We start from the raw sequence: 19,176 nt of genomic DNA on the forward strand, positions 1-19,176 counted from the left end.
TGAACAGCACAGAACACCTTCGTTGACTTCTTTAACATTTCCAAAATGTTATTCTTTGTTTTATTCAGCACCAAAACAGTACGTTGTCTATTGTTGTCGTCAAATTGTTCACAGATTCATGATAGAAATACTGAACATACTGTAATACACTTTTATGTTTACAAGAACCAATCTCCACTTCTTATCAAACAATAAGATTAAGTGCTTGTGCTAATTTACACATTTTTTGGGAGCAGACTTCATCCAAGTCTTTCCTCATCTTCACAACAGCATCATGCTGGTTGGCCAGTCTCAAACATTTCATGTAATGTCTCTAAAGATGAACTAAAAAACATCTGCAAATGTATTTGAATGTCTTTTCTCTGATCAACAGTCCAATGCCTTTAGATAGCTATTTAATTTACTACCAGAAGACCAAGAAAATAGAAATAAAAGTGTTTTATTCTTTTTCTGATCAACTTATCGATTATCCACTGCTGCAACTTTACTTTAAATTGCTCTTTCCCCTTAACCAACAATCTAACACTCAAAACAACCAATTTACAGTGAAATAAAGTGTCAAATTAAAAAATATTCAATAACTTTTAACCCTCCAGTTATGTTCGTTTTTCAGGAACAACAATATTGTTCCTGGGTCAATTTGACCCAGGACAGGTTTAATTATCCAAAAGTGTCAGAAACCAAAAAAATGTCATTATTTACTCCATTACTGACCATTTCAATCAATATTTAGTGCAGTTGTGTTTTTTTTACCTCTCAAAGATCATGGTTCAATGAGGATAATTTACATGTTTTTCATTAAAAAAAAGCATGTTACAACTTTTTTTAATGTACATTGGAAAGATCTACATATAAAATACAATAGTTTTACATCACAATTTTACATTTGAACATTATTTATTGAAAAAAAAAGACGAATAACAAAACAAAAGTCATAACACCTGCATTATTGGACTTTACGGATGATTATTTTCATTTTATATGTTGATTACTCTTAAACCAAGCAGAAGAAGTTTCATCCCCGAAAAAATACTTATATATTTTTTTACTTTGAAATTGGTCAATTTTGCAACATAACAGGAAGGTTGAAACAATTAGTAATATATTTTCTGTTATTTCAAAAACCAATTCATCAACTATTCCAGCACAAGCTCTAGCCTTAATCAAAAGCATAACTTTTTTTGTTATTCAGTGTTAATTATTTCCATCATTTGTATAATGTTGTGACAAAGGATAGAAAAGCATAAGGTAAAAAAAGCAGTAGGAGTATTTTACATGAATCATCACCTGAGAAATGATGACACTAATCACATAGGCCAGTCAAAAAAATGATTCAAGCCCTTCTTAGATGTGACACATTAATGTATTGTTTGACTAATGAAAATATATCAATTAAAATCAAATCAAAAGTAGTTTAAGAAGTGTAACCTAAAATGTATTAATTTACTCCCCTGTCCTTCCCTTCAACCCAAAAAGAAGTTTTCAGTTTTCCAATTCTATGTTTTTAGGTTGAACAAACACAATTTCTTTATTTTAGCTCTCCTTGACATAAATGAGTTGAGGCAACTCAATTTAAATACAATACATGTTTTTAATTTGAGTTCGAACAAATGTAAAAAAAAAAAAAAAAGTGAGCTACATTAACTCAAATACATTATATTGCATCGATGCACTTGTTTTGAGTTTGGGCTACATATATTTTTTGGATGGAAATTCTGCCCACAATTTAATTGAGTTCATCCAATGAGTTATTTTTTTGAGTGTATTGAGGTGTATCATGCCTCAGCATCCGGGTCAGCTGAGCAGGGCAGACAGCAGGCTGCAGGTGTCACAGCACAGGTGTTGCATGGATTGTCAGACTGATGCCAGGGATGACGTGCTAATGCCTGCTCACCTGGACATGCCCATGCACCCCATGACGGAAATAATAGCCCTACATGCACATGAACAGACGAGCACTGTTGTTGGAGGTGGATTTGCTTTGTGCTTCTTCTGATATTTTCTTATATGGTTCAGCTGGGAAACTAATTTTCAATTATGTTAAAATACCTTGCTCTAGGGAAGCGAAATGACAATTTTAATTATCCGTTAAATGGCAATTATTTTCTAGATTAATCAGCTAATTGTTTTGCCTACAACTTGTCATAAAATATAGAAAAGTTCCCATTAAAATTGCCCACAAGGTGATCTATTTCAGTCAGTTTACGATCATACAGTCATGGAAAAAATTATTAGAACACCCTTGTTTTCTCTAATATCTCGTTCATTTTAATGCCTGGTACAACTAAAGGTATATCTTGATAATAACCAAAATCATTATCAAGAAAACCATGGAAAATGGCTAGATATCAGCTCTTAAATTAAACTCTTATAAGCTATTTTTGTTGTTATCATTAGATTTGTCCAAACAAATGTACCTTTAGTTGTACCAGGCATTAAAATGAACAAGAAATTGAAGAAAACAATGGCCTAATATTTTTTTCCATGACTGTATATCACAACAAAAACCCACATAAAATCCTGAAATTTGAGAAGCAAATGTTTGCCTTATGCTTCACTCTCCCTGACTAAGACATGCAGCACAGAATTTATGCACCTTTTTTTAGGAAACCAGACTCCTGTAACAGCAAAGTCAGCATAAAAGTAGGCACTTTTTGACAGGTCTGGTTTGGTGATGCTGCACAAAAGTTCAGAGGCCGACACGACAGAGCTGAGCGTGGGCGTCGTGGTCACGTCCCCCACCTACAACACACAGCTTAAAAGCTCAAAGGGCTTCAGATCTGTGCCTCTGCACCTCCACACACACACACCCCACCCCTCATCTAAATATACCCATGTATCTGTACTTCCAGAAGAGCTTTATCCGTTAGGAGTGATATGAATGAATGCCAGTCTTACAGTATGCAGAATCTGGTGGTTACAACAGTAGAGATCCTCTGAAATCACAACGACACAGCTATCATTTAATTCTGACTCAATCAGAGTTACGCACGAGCAGATCTGCCAGCAGAAATCACCCAGAGTTTTGGAGAAGTCTTGGGAAACCCGGCCGCTCGTTCGTTGAGCTGCTTATCATATCAGGCTGTCCTATTTGGCCGGGCAGAGCGGAGCATTGGCAGAACATATGGAGAACTGGAGCCTGTGTGGCTACATCACCATCTGGGAAAAGAGACTACGTAGGTGTATCACCATCTGCTGTCTGAAAATATTTACACAGGCATATTTTTATACAGGCTTTTATGAATCCATGTATAGTAGATGACTAACAGCATCAACATAAACAACAACAACAACATCCAGTAAACTGTTTCCGGTTTCTTTCAGCTGCTAAAAATCAACTAAGTCGATATTAAAATCTGATTTAACTGCAAGGAGAGGAGCTACAAAAAACAATGATTTGATCGCTGATTTTTATCTTAATGTACGTCTTTTGATTTGTTTTTATATTTTAAAATCTTTTACTGATTTTACTGGAAATGTGTTTTTCAGCAGGATATATTTCTATAATGTATATATGGGGTGGCTGCACCTTTAATACATCTGAGTATAAAAATAATTGTGGGTAATTATTGAATGAGCATATGAAAATACTGGATTTTTTAGGATATATTATTATTATTATTTATTTTATGTCATTTTATTTATCGTTTTTTTCTATTTTTTTTATTACAAAAAAAGATCTTTCTGGTTATTGAATCTATAAACAGTCTCAATATAATTTATTTTTATCCAATTTATCTTTTTAATATTTTCTGTTTATTTATTTACATACTTGCCATTTATCATTTATCTTAGAAATTTTTCTTTGTCTTTTACTTTTACATTTATACTTTTATTTGTTGAATTATATTTAAAGTTCAAGAAAAAGTTTCTGTTTAATAAATGCAAGAGGTTTCCAAAGACATTTAATAATTAGAAGTAGTAGAAATGAAAACAGACATGTGACAGTATTGCGTTAAGAGGCAGGGAACACAGCTGACCAATAAATTAATGCTTTATTAGCATTTGTGAATCGATGGCGTATGAAAAGTCAATGATCTAACATTTGTGCCGCAGGAAAAAGCTAACTGAATGCACAAGTCTGTTTCAAACACTTTCCCGCAAACTGTAAAAGTAGTACACGTGATACTGTTGGCAAGTATCATTTACAAAAATGTGTCAAGTAACAAAGTGGCTTTCTGTAGTTTGTTTGAGAGACGCTGCTAAAAATAGTGAAGCAACAGTGAAACACAGCAGTGCAGTGGTCATGTGTCAATGAGTCTGCCAGCAACAATGTGTCTCAGCTACTACAGGGCAAATACTGTGCTTTAAACACACACACACACACACACACACATTTACACACACATTCCAGTTAGCCATACAACAATAGCTAATCGACCCGAGAACAAAGCAACAGCGACTGAAGCTACCTGCCTCATGACGAGTGCAGCAGGTGGAGCTTCTGCTCACTGTGAAACATTCAAAAAACGTAGAATATAAGCATCTAAACAACTTTGAGTATTTTTAAAAGCGCAAGATAAATAATATAAAGTTATTATTATTATTATTATTATTATTATTATTATCTCCACATAGATGGTGGTTGTTTTCTGTTTTATAATTTATCATTTGTTGATTTGTTTGTTATTATTCTTATTCTTATTATACCCCTTTCTTGAATTGTTTATTTTTTTAATTGCTGAGAACGTTAGGGCACTTGGTTGATAAATGTTCTTTGTAATGTTAAAAAAATCAATGAAAATCAATGTAAATAAATAAATAAATATGAATATAAGCATCTAAGCAACTTTGAGTATTTTTAAAAGCACTATATGAATCTGCTCAATTATAATAATAATAATAATATTTATTATTATTATTATCTCAACATAGATGGTGGTTGTTTTCTGTTTTCCCTTTATTTTAAATTAATTGAATTATTATTATTATTATTATTATTATTATTATTATTATTATTATTATCATCTCTACATAGATGGGGGTTGTTTTCCACTTTTCTAATTAATGTATTATTTTTTATTGTCATTATTATTTTACCCCTCTATTGTATCATTATTCCTGAGAATGTAAGGGCACTTGGTTGATAAATGTTCTTTATAATGTTAAAAAATCAATAAAAATTGATGTAAATAAAAAAAAAGGAATATAACCATCTCAGAGAGAGGATGAAAGCTAAAGAGAGGACGACTCCTGGCCTGAAGTCTCGTCACACTGCTTCGACTGGTTTGAGTGGCAGGTAGATTCATTTCAGTGCTTTGTTCTGATTCTCAGCACGTGCACACGGCCAATGAACAATGACACGAGGTTCAGTTTAGTCTGCAAACTGACAAATCCCCCTTGTTTCTCTCTCACGGCCCTGCGTGCCTTTGCATTCAGCAAAACTAAGCCAAGTCAAGTATCTTTATAACCTCTTCTGACAATGAGGTGCTCCTGCAGCATCGTCCTCCTGACGACCGCTGCCACAGTCTCCCTCATTAAACATGAACACTCAGAACTCCAGAAATAAAAAAAACTGTCCTTCCCCAATAAACAACCTCACAGATCATTTGCATCAACAGCTTAGCACGATCCATATTCTACATTTATTTTCAGGCTGAAACCTCTCTAGCCTGTGGTAATCTTGACGGGAGAAAAGGAGGAACTCAAGTGACAAGGTATAAAAAGTGACAAAGCCCGCAACAGGTTGGATGGATCAAACAACACAGGAACCTTTATCTAACATTGTGTCCACGCCATGTTTTATATCACATTTGTAATTGCATCATGTCCTTATAAATGTAGTTATTACAACCCAAAACAGGATCTTTTGCCTAAACCATTTAAGAAAATTAACCACATGTTTAAAACTGTAACCGGTTGGTTTAGGTATGAAGACGAGCTGATATTCTGCTGCTGCCTGGGGCACAGATAGGAAACGCTCCTGTGGGTTGTTTTAGAGGAACAGAGGATTTATGTGGTTTTATGGTTTGGAGAACTTGTTGGGGGGGAAAAAAAAAAACAGTGGAGGAAATTTTCTTTGGAGATGCCTGGTTATTTAAATGAGCCACACACAAAAAACTAAGCAAGGGTAAATACACAAAGTAAATACTTTCTGTTACAACTCCTGCCTCAGGAACTTCAGCTATTTGCTGTTATTTCGGACGGTTGGAGTACATGACATAGGTGCAGTAACCTGGGTTTCAACCTGGTCTATGGGACAATTGTTGCATGCTACCTTGCTTAATGTAATGTGCAGGTGTATGGGTGAAGTTTCTCCACACCCAAACAAAGCATTATGGGGTTGTTTATGTTGTTTGTTCAAAGCACAGTTTATTTAGAAGACAATTATGACTTTACACATTTAGATTGTTTGGTGCAAACAAAGATTGGCATAAACATTATCGTGCGTGAAAAAAACAAGTTGAACTGAAAATAACTGCAAAAAGCATTCTGGTGCGAATACATCCCAAGATTTAAATCACACTAAAGCTGTGATTAATGAGCTATTTGGGGCATACAGATACTAGCGCCCATATAAAAAACAATTTCTCTTACAAAGACCAAAACCAAACCAGTCTCTTTCATTTCAAAGCATTTATACATTAGTTATAAGCTGTGGTGTTGTGCACCTTCAGATGACATTTATACTTTCCTGCTTCTGGAGATTTTCAACTTTTGGAGCTTTTGGGCAAAATGCTGACAAAATAGAGGGAAGGACTCCCTTCAGTCATAAAAAAAAGTTTCTAGACATGCACAGAAAGTTACATTCAGTCATCCTCCAGCTTGTAGCTAATTAAAACTGGACAGCTGTTAGGCTTTCACATCCAATTAATCACCAGGCAATCCCTTCTCAAGCAGCACAGCATGACACTGCAGGAGCTTCAATGTCATTTAGTGTTGTATCTTCAAATATATAGGGATGTTAAAGACTGCAGCATTAAAGTAAAAGCATCCAATGTCAATTAAGCCAATTAATAAGCTAAGTAAGCCGTGGTGGTCAAAGTCTATTCATCATATAGAGCTGTGCTGGGCACATACATGCTTAGTCACCTGAAGGATTAACCGTTCAGACCTGAGCTAAGTAGATCAACTTGTACCTTTGCTGTCCTCAAAACCCCCAAATGCTGCCTGACAGAGTTGCTGACCTCTAGGCTGTCTGAAGCCCAAGAGAACCTGTGCGCACTATTCTGCACATAATGCACTATTAAAACTATTTGTTTGGCAAATGTTTTCTCAGATTTAGTTTGTATACCTTTAAAAAGACAATTTAAGGCATAATAACATTTTGCAATTTGGTTTGGAGAAATGAGAATAAGGCATCTTTTTTTCAGCATCACAAGTAGCTGCCAACAGCACAAACAGACATTATGCATCAGATATTTTCTGCCTGGATGCCTCATTATGCAGAATGATACCAAGCTTTGTGGCTGTCCAAACACATCTAACTGTCAATCAAAAACATTAATCATGATGCCAGAAGCTGGTAGAGTTACAAACATACTTTTAAACAGTGACCAGTGGGCATATCAGAGAAGCAGAAAAACAAATGCCATCCTGCATGAGTGATGCGTGCATCCCTTGGGCCAAATTAAAAAACACTGCAGTGCCCTGCCCCTGAGCCGATCAGTATGAATCTGAAAATGCTGGAGCAGCAAAAGAGCTGGCACATGTTGTTCCCTGAAGTTTTATTACAAATCGGCTTTGTTCAACATACTGTGTTTGACAGACGAGTAAACAGACAGAGCAGGAGTAACCTCAAGACAAAACAAAACAAACATTTAAAGGGAAAGATCAACATTTAAAGTAATCACGCCCTGTGATTAGGGCGTGGTATTGTTAAAAAATGATCGATAATGGTACAAACACCTGGACTTGGAAATTGGTTACTGAGCTATACTTTTTCTTAGAATACAAACTTTATAAAATGTTTTGGACAAAAAGAAGCCACAACATTAAATCAACAACATCTGTGAATAATGTAGTCATGTTTTTTTGTTACTAATCTGTAACAAAGATGGTTACATCTGGTCTATAATGACAAGACATTTTTTGATGCTATGGAGGCATTTTGGTCAGTATCTAAAATGACTGAAGTTCAGCACCAAACTCTACCTTTGACTATAAAAGAAGCAACCACTTTACAATAAAACATCTTCCTTTGATGTCTCAGTTAATAAAATGCAACTGCAGACAACTACACAGGCAATTTCCTCCTGTGAGTGGCACTTTAAGGGTCCTCGTTGATGCCTCTGCACACTCAGGGTTCAGACAGTGTGGAGCTGAGAGAGGTAAGAGGCTGGTAGACAGAAAGTAACAAAGAGATAATGTTTAAGTCACAGACTTATCCCCTCCCCATCTGCGTCTGCATGTCTTCGGCCCAGCACAAAATCTTTCCACCATCTTGAGCTCATCACTGCAGTGTCTCAAAAAATAACACTCAAAGCCTTATCTGCCATGCAACCGGAGAACTAAGCTGAAGTCTTGCACGAGTAGCTCCATTATGCTGGTAATGCACTTCTTGTCAATATGGCCCATTTTGCCACAGAGAAAAGTGAAAAGCAACAATACATCTGCAGCTAATGGATTGGAACAATAGTCTGGCAACACCAGCACGCAGCTAACGCTTCATTGTGTGGTATGACTCAATAGGCACTTGACTTCAGACAGACGTCAGTCGCAGCAGGATGTACAATACATGATCGACAGTTCTCCTCTTACTCAGACATTAACTTTTACTAACCTGATTCAAGAAATCCATTACGCAGTCGCTGGTCTTTGCCTCTGAGCTTTAAACTGGAAAATCACAGCAGCTGTCCTGAAAATGATGTACTTCTTCACCAAAATATATTTATACTATCTGAGGCAAAAGGTAGGTCACACAAGTGATCACTAACTGTTCATTTTATATCTAAAACAGTTACTTTAAATATTTCCTTTACAGTTTAGAGATTTAGAGAGGCAGTGGGTCATGTCATCATGTAAACACTCCACATATCTCGCTGACTGACTCTGACATATATCAGCTTTGACTTGATCCAAACTTACAAAATCCAGTGTGACTTTGGGAAGCTAAAGGGACAAATAACAATGCCCTGTATATCCCTGCAAATCATTATAAAAGTGTGAAATATCTTGTGAAGTTTCTCCCCTGCATATGAGGGCATGGTGACATGGTGCTGTGTAGGAAAAAACAGCACACCTTCTGCAGCACAGTGGGGCCCTTTATAAACAAAAATGCCAAAGCCTTAACCACAGAGATGGTCTTTCTCATGGTCTCTCCCACTGTGCTGACCTAAAAAACCAGAGCACCAGCTCCAGTATGAAACTTGGAGTGACCAAAAAGAAACAGTAAACACCACATATGATGTTTCTCTGTAGCGTCAGGATGGAGAGCATTTGGGGTGTCTGTCTGACAGAAATCCTTCATATTCTCAATGAATCACCAACTTATTGTAAATGTCGAGCCCTGCCGTCAACTTCCCTCTTAACTACTGGCCTAAAACTCTATGCCAGTTTATGTTTGTTGATGATAGGCCAAGTAAAACAGGAGATAAGGTCAAATATATTTAGTATAAAAAGACAGAACTAGATTGAATGGTAAATGGACTGCACTTGTATAGTGCTTTTATCCAAAGCGCTTTACACTACAGACTGCACTCATTCACCCGTTCACACACACAGTCATACTGGTGGCCAAGGCTATCCTACAACAGTGCCACCTGCCACCATTGGGAATTCATTCATTCACAGATGAACGCAGCATCGGGAACCATTTGGGGTTCAGTATCTTGCCCAAGGATGCTTGATGCAATTAGGCACATGTCTTTCGGGGGTGTTATTATTATACTGTACATTATCAATGTAATGCCTCAAAGGTCAGCACATCACATCTGATTAAAATCTCTTTGCAGGCAGACAGATTTCATACCCAAGATGTTTGGCTTTACAGCTATCAACAACAGAGCTGCTGCAAGGTCATGCACAACATCACCAGTGAAATCAGTGAAAGCTACGAGAAGTGAACAATGTATGGTTCTGATACTGCAGTGTGCCATTTATTTCATGGTAATTAATATCATGAAACAACACTAATTTCTGTGACAGAGATATATAATGTGATACTGGCATCCACCAAGGTTTACAAGGCTAAATAAGGTCATGTTGTATTGACATGGTTTACATGAGTTGCTGGATGGGGTGAGGGGCTGCCCTGACCTATATGTTGAGGCTACTGATTGATAAAGCCAATGTAGTACAAGTTTGGCATGTGGGGCAGTAGTTGTTCAAGCTAGTGGGGACATGTCCTGTAAATCCTGTTACACCAGCCTGTCTGCATCTCTTCAGGTGGCGTTTATAAGCCTCTGATAACGACGTGACGGCCTGACTTGGTGCGTGATTAAGATTGCATTGTCGTGCACAGACTCCTGCACGTTTCAGAAAGTAAATTGAAAACACTGGAGTGAGGATAGACATGCAGCATGACAAAGGAGACTGCGGCTAGCTGGTGCTATGCTAACAGCCCGGCTGTCAGAGCAGGGCGCATGTTTTCTGGGACTGACAGCTGAGAGGGGGACCAGAAGGGGAGGTGGGTGGGTGGGGGGACCAAAAAACAGCTGACAGAACCAGCCGAGAGGAAATAAGTTGTCGACAACATTAAGTTACTACTTTACAGCTATCACAGGAGTCTTGGGGAGTTATGCTAACCCAAAAAACTGAGAATCCTACCTTTGCTTTGCCGGCCTCCAGCTTCTTTTGCCTCTCCTCGTCTTCCATCACCGCGGTCCCTGTGGCTGAAACAAGACGGAAGCTGCTTCATGAAAGATATCAGCGGGTGGGGTGATTAATCTAAAAGCTACCGGTTTAATATGTTGTTTAATGTGGCTCCCAGCTAGCTGCCAGTGGCGTTCACTAGGTTCTGTCTCCTTGTTGGTAGTCCGCCGCCATGTTTTCCACGTAAACATGAGAACCAACTATGATGACGTCGTGTAGGTGCCTTCATAGCCACGCCCCCTGGCATTCCACCAGTGTTGCCTTTAAGTGCTGTCAGAAATGTCGCAACTGCCCTTAATAAAATCATTTATTTTTTATTACTACAGTGTTAATCAGTGGTAGAAAAGGTAATTAGAGGGTTTAATTTACTACACATAGCAATACAATATCATAAACGTACTTAATTGCTCGACAAAATTCCAATTCTTTCCTTTTTCATACATACTAAAATTCTACGAATTATCAACGCAATGTTCTTAAAGTATCAGTAAAACTGATGGTGCAAAATGGCAAAATTCAGTTTTATATTTATCACAATTATTATTGTTATCGATGCATTGACATGTAGGCAAAATAAAATTAGAAAAGAAATACTTACATAAGTAATTAAATTGCTTGATAAATAAATATATAATGTTCATATCACACTAAATTAACCTAAAATGATATTAAAAACAATTACAGGCAAAATTGCAAAAATTGATAATTTTGTTTTAAATCTATTCTTTTTTTTTATGTATTGATTCCCCTATTTATTTATTTATTTACTTTCCTATCGTATCTTATCTTTCCTTTTATTATTTATGTATATATATATATATATATAAATACTTATATTCAGTTCTATATTTTGTTATTCTAACTCATATTACATTTTGTTAATTTTTCATTTTTTTATTTATTTAAAAAATAGTTTATGTTTGTATTTCTTTCTGTATCATTTCCCTTTGAATTTTTACCCCTTTTTATTTCCCCCAAAGTTATTTATTTACGCATCATTTTTTTAATCATACATTTCTTATCTTTTCTTTATTTTAGTGTAGTCAAGTTGGAGCTAATTTTAATGTCATTTGTTGTTTTCACTTCATATTTTCTTGTGTTTGGAAGACAATGTAATTAATTGAAACAATACTGACATGGCAGAATCCTTTATTGTCTTAATGTGTCATTTTGTTAATTATGATTTATGCTATAGTCAACATATCTGATGATTTTCAGAATTTCTTACATTTCACTGTTTCATATTCAGTCTGAATCCTGCTTAAAACGTCTGCTCAGTTTCTATGGCAACGGGAGGAGAGGTTGCCAGAGCTGTCCCAGTTGAGAGGTTTCTTTTTTAGTACTAGATATTTTCATGTTAAAGCTCTGTGTTTTGTCCATTTTACATCATGTCACTTGATTGGGATATTCTGAGCACATTTCAGACAACAGTGACTCTGAAAAGAAACATTTGAGCTTCTTTGGCTGAAGGGGACAGCAGGTAACATGAGAGACTGGCATCAGTTTCTAGGACAGATGGAGACAAGAAAGGACACAATGTCCAGTAATTAAGCTAGAGATAAACTCTGTGTGGAATTTAACAAGTTTATTAGAAAATGTTAAAGAAGAGTATCTGCAGACAATTTCACAGCTTAAATGTCATTTTGGTTCACTTGATTTATTAATTCTTCTACATAAATTGCTGAACATATTAATGATTTGGGCAGGGATCAAGAGGTCTTGAACCAGTGATAGCCCGGCCACAGTTTATAGATTATAGATTTTTACTCCTTCTTGGTTTTTATTGTTCTTCTGTGTAAAGCATAATCAATTACAATACAAATAGGGGTTGTGATTACTTTGTTTGCTCCAAATGCCCCTAAAGCTATCTATTCCTGCAGAGGTAACACATGTTTTTATTTTTTACTACCAAATAACTTTTTATTAATTTATTTATTTTAAATGTTGTCATTCATTTTGGGGAAACACCACAGGTGAATAGATAAAAATAAAAATAAAAACAGTTTAAATCTAATAGCTATCACAATGAAACTTCTTCTACTGACCATTTACATTGAGCCAATTATTTTTTGTATTGCATTTATTTTAAAACATTTTTCAAATGTTATGTAATATGCGTGTTAGGTATTATCTTATTAAAGATGTGCTAATTATTTAATTATTTTTTTATTTTTAACAAATTTGACAATTGGAAGTCCAAACTTGTATAACTTTGTCGGCACATTAGAGTCAAAGGTATTTATAGAGGATATTTTGGATATCTCTCTCTGTCACTTGATCACAAATCATAAAATACTTTCAACAGCCAATAAAAGAATACATTCTCACCATGTTTTTGGAATAAATTATGGAAATCAGGCTTTAAATGATAAAAACCTTCAGATTATAAACAAATGACCTGGTAAATTGGTGTATGTAAATGTTACTGATGTGACAATTTCTGGCTTTCTGGCTGAGTTTGAAATTATTTATTTATTTTTTGAGAAATTATGCTATATTGTAAACTTATATACTTATATATAATAAACTTATATATAAACTTATATATAGGATATATGCTATATCCTACATTTTGCAAGACACCACAGGTGAATAGGATAAAAACAACAACAAGAAGAATTAATAGATACTAATAGATACCACTATGTAACTATAGTTGATAACATACATTAAGACAAGTATTTTCTAACAAAATATTGTGTTTAAATATGCAAACAAGGCATTTGTTGATGCTAACTATTGGTGAATTAAGGAGAAATCTATGGACACAAATAGAAAAAGTGTTGTAAAATAAGTTAATGAAAAAAACATCTTTAAATTTAAGTACTCCTGTAGGCCACAGTCCTGTCACACAGTGTTTCAAAAACAATTCATTAAAACTTTGTCATAGAAAACCTGCTTAAGTTGCAAAATTGTGAAAGTTTCTCCTGCTCCTCAGAACAGTTTCAAACCTACCAGCAGCAGCAGAGGGAGAGGATGGTCTGTGTCTTCGGCTGACAGGAGCCGAACAGCTGATAGTCTGGCAGATTTTGAATTCCACCCATCTTCTCTTAGACATTTTTTAGACACACCAATTTAAACCCACTCTGTGTTTGTGCAACACCGTCTACAGGAAACACTGAGCATTTGAAAGTTTCGACAGTTTGTGAATTATTGATTCAGTGAAGGAGTACTGTGTCAGCAGTTACCCAAGCAACTTTAAAGAGTAGACCACAACAAATGGACCGGGACAGAAGTCCATTTAATATTAAAAACCCAACAGCAGAAATATTCATGCATGAAGTCACACACATAGATATGCACATTTGAACAAAATTCAGTTACATTGGCTCACAGTGATTGTACTCTGGAATATCAGATACATATAGTATAAAAATAAATTATTAAACTGTAAAAATAGAATATTTATATTGTACAGAAGTGTAGCAGCACAAAGTGTTTTTGTAACATAGACAATAGACATACACATTTTTAAATTTAAAGGCACACCTATATCTAAAACTAAAGTCTAAACAATACTCTCTACTGTCATTGAGCAAAGTGGAGTGAATATGAATATGTTTCTTATATATCAAATATTAGAAACAATCCAGCCATCCATAACCTTTTCTACTAAAGATATCTATGTAATACTTTTCTTTACAATTAACAATTAAAATGATGAAGGCACTTGTAAATTGTACTTGCAAGGTAGTATGAATAATTTCTATTTTTCTTCTTTACTGAAGAGTTCATAAAACATATTTTTTCTTTTAACAAAGTGAACCAAAACATTGACAATGAGGAAACTCTTGTGTAGATTGTAATGATAAAACATGAAATATTACCCTTGAAACTAAAAAAGAAATCAGGTTTGAATTAAAATCAAGCACTATACTAAGCTTGTGCATTGTGTTGTCTCAATGATAGAGAAAATGAAGTATTAAAATTAGACTTAGGCTTAGACAGACTTTATTGTCATTAAGTTATACATAAAATATGCACATTGAATGAATTTTCATTGCATTGGCTCACAGTGATTGTACTCTTCAATGTCCGATAAATAAAGTATGAATATGAATATAAAATATGAAACTGGAACAAATAGAATAACCGGTTACTTGGAGAAAGCCCAGGAGATGAGAAAACAAAGCCCTTCATCAAGACTAACTTAAGCCCTTTCTTTAGCATTCCTGTTTTTTTATCTACCTTGGTGTGCACATTTTATTAAAAGAAATCGCATTAAATATAATATTGTAGTTGATGTTTTTCCCCTCTGGTTTCTTACTGTGTTACCTGAAGATACATGGGTCAAATGTTTGTCATGAGATAGTAATAATAACATAATAATCATAATAATCATATTAGACTGCATTTCCTGAGAGGAAAGATACGGGCGTGGAAGCAGCAATAAAACACAACAATGTTTTAAAGATCTAACATGTATGAATTGTCTTCGTGTATTTGAACAAATTCCTCCTTCTTTTTTGAGTCTTCCACTTCTCTCATAATTTGTCTGACACTAAAAGTGATTGAATCAAGGCAGAAACACAGGCCATAAGAGTTGCTCCCCATCACATCATTATGCAAATACAGACAGAAGTGCTTTGAACAAGTGCAGGAGAAGTGGGACTGTGTCTGAGACGAAAAACAAAACTGAGACTCTATCATAGCAGAAGCTGTTTTCACTAAAACACCACGCTAGCTTCAATCTAAGAGCAGCAGGGTGAACGCTCATTTGCATAAAGAAGATATCACTGTGTTGTATTAAAATATTCATGAGTGGTGGGACTCGTCAGTAAAGCGAGGCAATGGGTCAGTAGGTTTTCCAGTGTTAAGCTGTGAGCTACGACACATGGCAAACGCTGTCTCCTACCTCATGGGCTTACAAGAACACCAGCTGTATATCTGGCTTGAATTAAATATTAATGCCTGCATTTTACACTCCAAAATACTCACCAACTTAGTGTTGTTGTTTTTTGTGGTTATGCTGAAAACATTAAGCTTGTCATGTATTGTAATACAACATGACTGGATTTGAAATTCATATTTCACTTGATGCATTTTTAAGTAGCTGAATAGTCTACATATTTACAGTGTATGTCTGTGTTTTGTGCACAACAGCAATGCACAAAGTAAGAGGTCAAGCCCTTTATATTGTTTCTGTGAAAAGTTATATCAACCAAAGGAGGAGTTCAAGTTTTATATGTGCCCACAAATGATATTGATGAATTTGATGAATTTGATGAAACCTGATTACAGCAAAAATTATGAAAAATAAATTCAAATTTAATGAAAGAATTTAGTATATCTTCACCAGAATTCTTGCATTGTTGACAAGGCCTTCAATATTTAAGATAAGATAAGACAATATATAAATATAAAGATAACATAAACCTCTATTTTACTTTTGGGAGATTCAAGTGTTTTACCAGCACCAGCAGAAAAAAGTACAGCAGGTAGTAAAAGAGACAAAATAGGAATAAAAGAAATGAAAGCAAGAAGAAAAGAAACATGCTGACCTTTGATATCTGCATAATCACTTAATGAGTGAATATACTGTATAATAATATCCAGTGAGCAAGCTATTTAAAAAAATGTATTACTTTATCACTAATTAAGTCACCTTACGATGTAATGATTGCATCCTGTGGATTCAGTCTGTGGTTGAAGCTGAAAAACTTAAAATGAAAATGATTTGCTTCCACCTAGTGGCTGAAAGTGAGCAGGGACTGCATTTTACCTCCACACCGTCAGATGGCGCTGGTTAGCTGTTTTTCCCCGGACGTCAAATCTCGCGAGAGTTTCGATTAACTTTCAAGTTCCCGTTTTGACCCGGACTGAATTGTTTAAAAAATTCTGCTCCTCAGCATGTAGTTTCCAGAGAGAAACCAGACATATATGGTATGTATTTTTTTTATGTCAAATTCACAGGAGAACTATAGCTTGAGGCCTCCCTAACTTGATAATTAATTGTACATGGTAAAAGTTGTAGGTAAGCTTTAACAGAGAAGATTTTGAGGGACTTTCCACTTTTACACTCGTTACCATCGGCTGAATTTTAACGTAAAAGTAACGATAAACTCGTCAGCGACCCACCGAAAGATTTGAACTTTATTTCAGTCACGCTGTATGTAATAGATAACTGTTATTATCACGTAATACACGTTAGTTTTTTTTATTTTATTATTATTTTTAATTTATTTATATCAGACAGCAATACAATGCACAGTTACAAAAAAGAAGAAACGAGCTACAGAAAGATAAACAATGACAATAAAACACAATCAAGGGGACGAGTTAAATTGTAGGATTACGTTTGCAAACCTCCAAATGTCAGACGTAAGGGGCAGAAATGATCCTGTGGACCATTTTTCCTACACTATATATATATGTGCACCATTCACTGATAATACTTACTGTGCTTTGACTTCAGAAAATTTGACTTTCATTCATAATAAAGCAGTATCATATTGTGGTATTGATAAAAAAAAAATTTATTCCACCACAACAACCAGTTAAATGACACTGTCAAAGTCATTACAGATTTGTGATCCTTTTCATGTATTACATTGCTGTACACTGTTTATGACCAAGTGGCTATGATCCATTGTGTGACTGCATTATTATTCAGCTACATTTTTTTCTTCTTCTTAGGTCCACTAAAGCTGAGAGATGCTACAGTGCAGCCCTCCTAAATAGAGATGGCAGCATTAAGTGGAGTGAGGGCCCTCCTCAGCCTCAGTCGATCAGTGACCTTGCAGCGCAGCTTTGGACTCATTCCAGTACAGTTTACATCAATCTGCCTACATAGGAGGCTTTACAGAACTCCTGTGGTAAATGAGGAGTCAAAGCCTCCAGAGAACACAGAGAATGGATGTCTGCTGGAGAACCTGAATCTCATGGGAGTTGATGTGAAGAAGGCACGCCAGCGTCAGCCTGGGGTGTTTCGTAAAATCCTCCCTAATCAGCAAGATTTCGCTCAGTTTCTGCGAAATAAAGGTGCAAGCCACAAAGTGATCGCTGCCATTATATCCCGTTTTCCCCGCGTCATCACCCGCTCCATTGACCACTTGGAACAACGCTGGGGGCTGTGGAGAAACATCTTCGAGACTGATGCCGAAATTGTGACCGTCTTGGATCGCTCACCTGAGTCTTTCTTCCGGTCCAGTGATAATGTGAACTTGGAGAAGAACATCACTTTTCTGATCTCGCTGGGACTCGAAACCAAACACCTGCATCGGCTGATGACCACCGCTCCACGGACTTGCTCCAAGAATGTAGAGCACCTCAAGGAGGTGGTGGAGCTTTTGACAGACATCTGTCTGGAACATGGTGGGAAGGATCCTGAGCAGTTTGTTAAAGCCGTCATAACCAGAAATGTGTACATTCTCAACCGAAGCACTAAGACAATCAAGACAAACATAGATTTCCTGAAAGTCTCTCTCAAGTTGAGTAATTCAGAACTGCTTGCTCTTCTTCAAGGCCCTGATGCAGACAAACTGGACCTTTCCAGTGAATATCTGAAAAGGAGCTTTATCGCTCTCGAGCAGAAGATGGTTTCTCTTGGTCAGAAAGCTGAACTGAAAAAAGTAATCTTTAGCTATCCAATGGTGTTGTTCATCAAGTCGGAGAAGCTGAGCCTTAAACTGGACTGTCTCCTTGAAGGAGGAATAACAGTGCAGCAGATACTAGACAGCCCCAGAGTTTTAGAATACAGCGCAAAAACCATTGCAGAGCGACTAGAGGAGCTGAAGAAAGTGGGATATGACTTCCAGGAGAGTGGCATCAAAATCCTGTACACAAGCCGAAAGCGGTTTGATGCAAAGATTAGAAAGAAAGACTAACTGCCTCTCATGATGAATGAATGTAACTGTCTGTACTGTGATGTCACATAATGTTGGAGGCTACTTTTACTTGAACTTGGCTTCACATTAATCATGTTTTGTTCGTGTAGTAACTAGGATATGATTTCTAGCTTCTCAGATCTCTCTTTTGTAATATTTCAATACTTCTGGTCAGGTTACAACAAACAATTATTGAATTATCGATTCATTTGCCAAATACTTTTCTTGAATATTCGTGTCTCTAAAAGTTTCCTGTCCTCCAAAGTGCATCTCCAAGTTAGTTGTTTTATCCAACCAGTGATCCAAATCACAAGGTTATTAAATCAACATTGAAAAGCTGGAACCAGGACATTTTTGGCATTTGAATCAATTGAACATTGAATCAATTATTTAGACAAGTACTGTGTAATTGTCTGTTAATAAACAAATCATTTCAGCTTTGATAGCCAGTCATTTATTGACACAAATTTTAAAAATGTTCTCTGTCTGAGATATATAGATAACATGTTGGAGAGCTGCTCTTGTAATCCATGTGAAGATACAATATTGAAATAAAAGTGATATCCAGAAAAAAACACAACATCTGTTTCAATCGTGT

The 19,176-nt window shown here is 35.9% G+C and overlaps 2 protein-coding genes across 3 annotated transcripts in view; one reads left to right on the top strand and one right to left on the bottom strand.

Moving 5' to 3' along the window:
- The window catches only part of akap9 (A kinase (PRKA) anchor protein 9), an 88,405-nt gene extending 77,452 nt beyond the window's left edge, over positions 1-10,953 (bottom strand). For both annotated transcript variants that reach the window (XM_059349347.1, XM_059349346.1), the window contains exon 1: positions 10,708-10,953. In XM_059349347.1, coding sequence (XP_059205330.1) covers positions 10,708-10,755 — 48 coding nt within the window. In that variant the 5' untranslated portion in view covers positions 10,756-10,953. The remainder of the gene's footprint in view (positions 1-10,707) is intronic.
- A 5,604-nt stretch (positions 10,954-16,557) lies between these two features.
- Positions 16,558-19,147, top strand: LOC131985047 (transcription termination factor 1, mitochondrial). The gene is made up of 2 exons (XM_059350070.1): positions 16,558-16,635; positions 17,389-19,147. The coding sequence occupies exon 2, from the start codon at positions 17,436-17,438 to the stop codon at positions 18,576-18,578; it is 1,143 nt and encodes a 380-aa protein (XP_059206053.1). The 5' UTR covers positions 16,558-16,635; positions 17,389-17,435; the 3' UTR covers positions 18,579-19,147.
- Positions 19,148-19,176: the final 29 nt, after the last annotated feature.

Source organism: Centropristis striata, chromosome 14, assembly GCF_030273125.1.
Source record: "Centropristis striata isolate RG_2023a ecotype Rhode Island chromosome 14, C.striata_1.0, whole genome shotgun sequence".
NCBI classification, from domain to species: Eukaryota; Metazoa; Chordata; class Actinopteri; order Perciformes; family Serranidae; genus Centropristis; species Centropristis striata.

Coding starts and splice junctions, on each gene's coding strand:
- LOC131985047 (XM_059350070.1), top strand. CDS start 17,436: ATGGCAGCATTAAGTGGAGTGAGGGCCCTCCTCAGCCTCAGTCGATCA.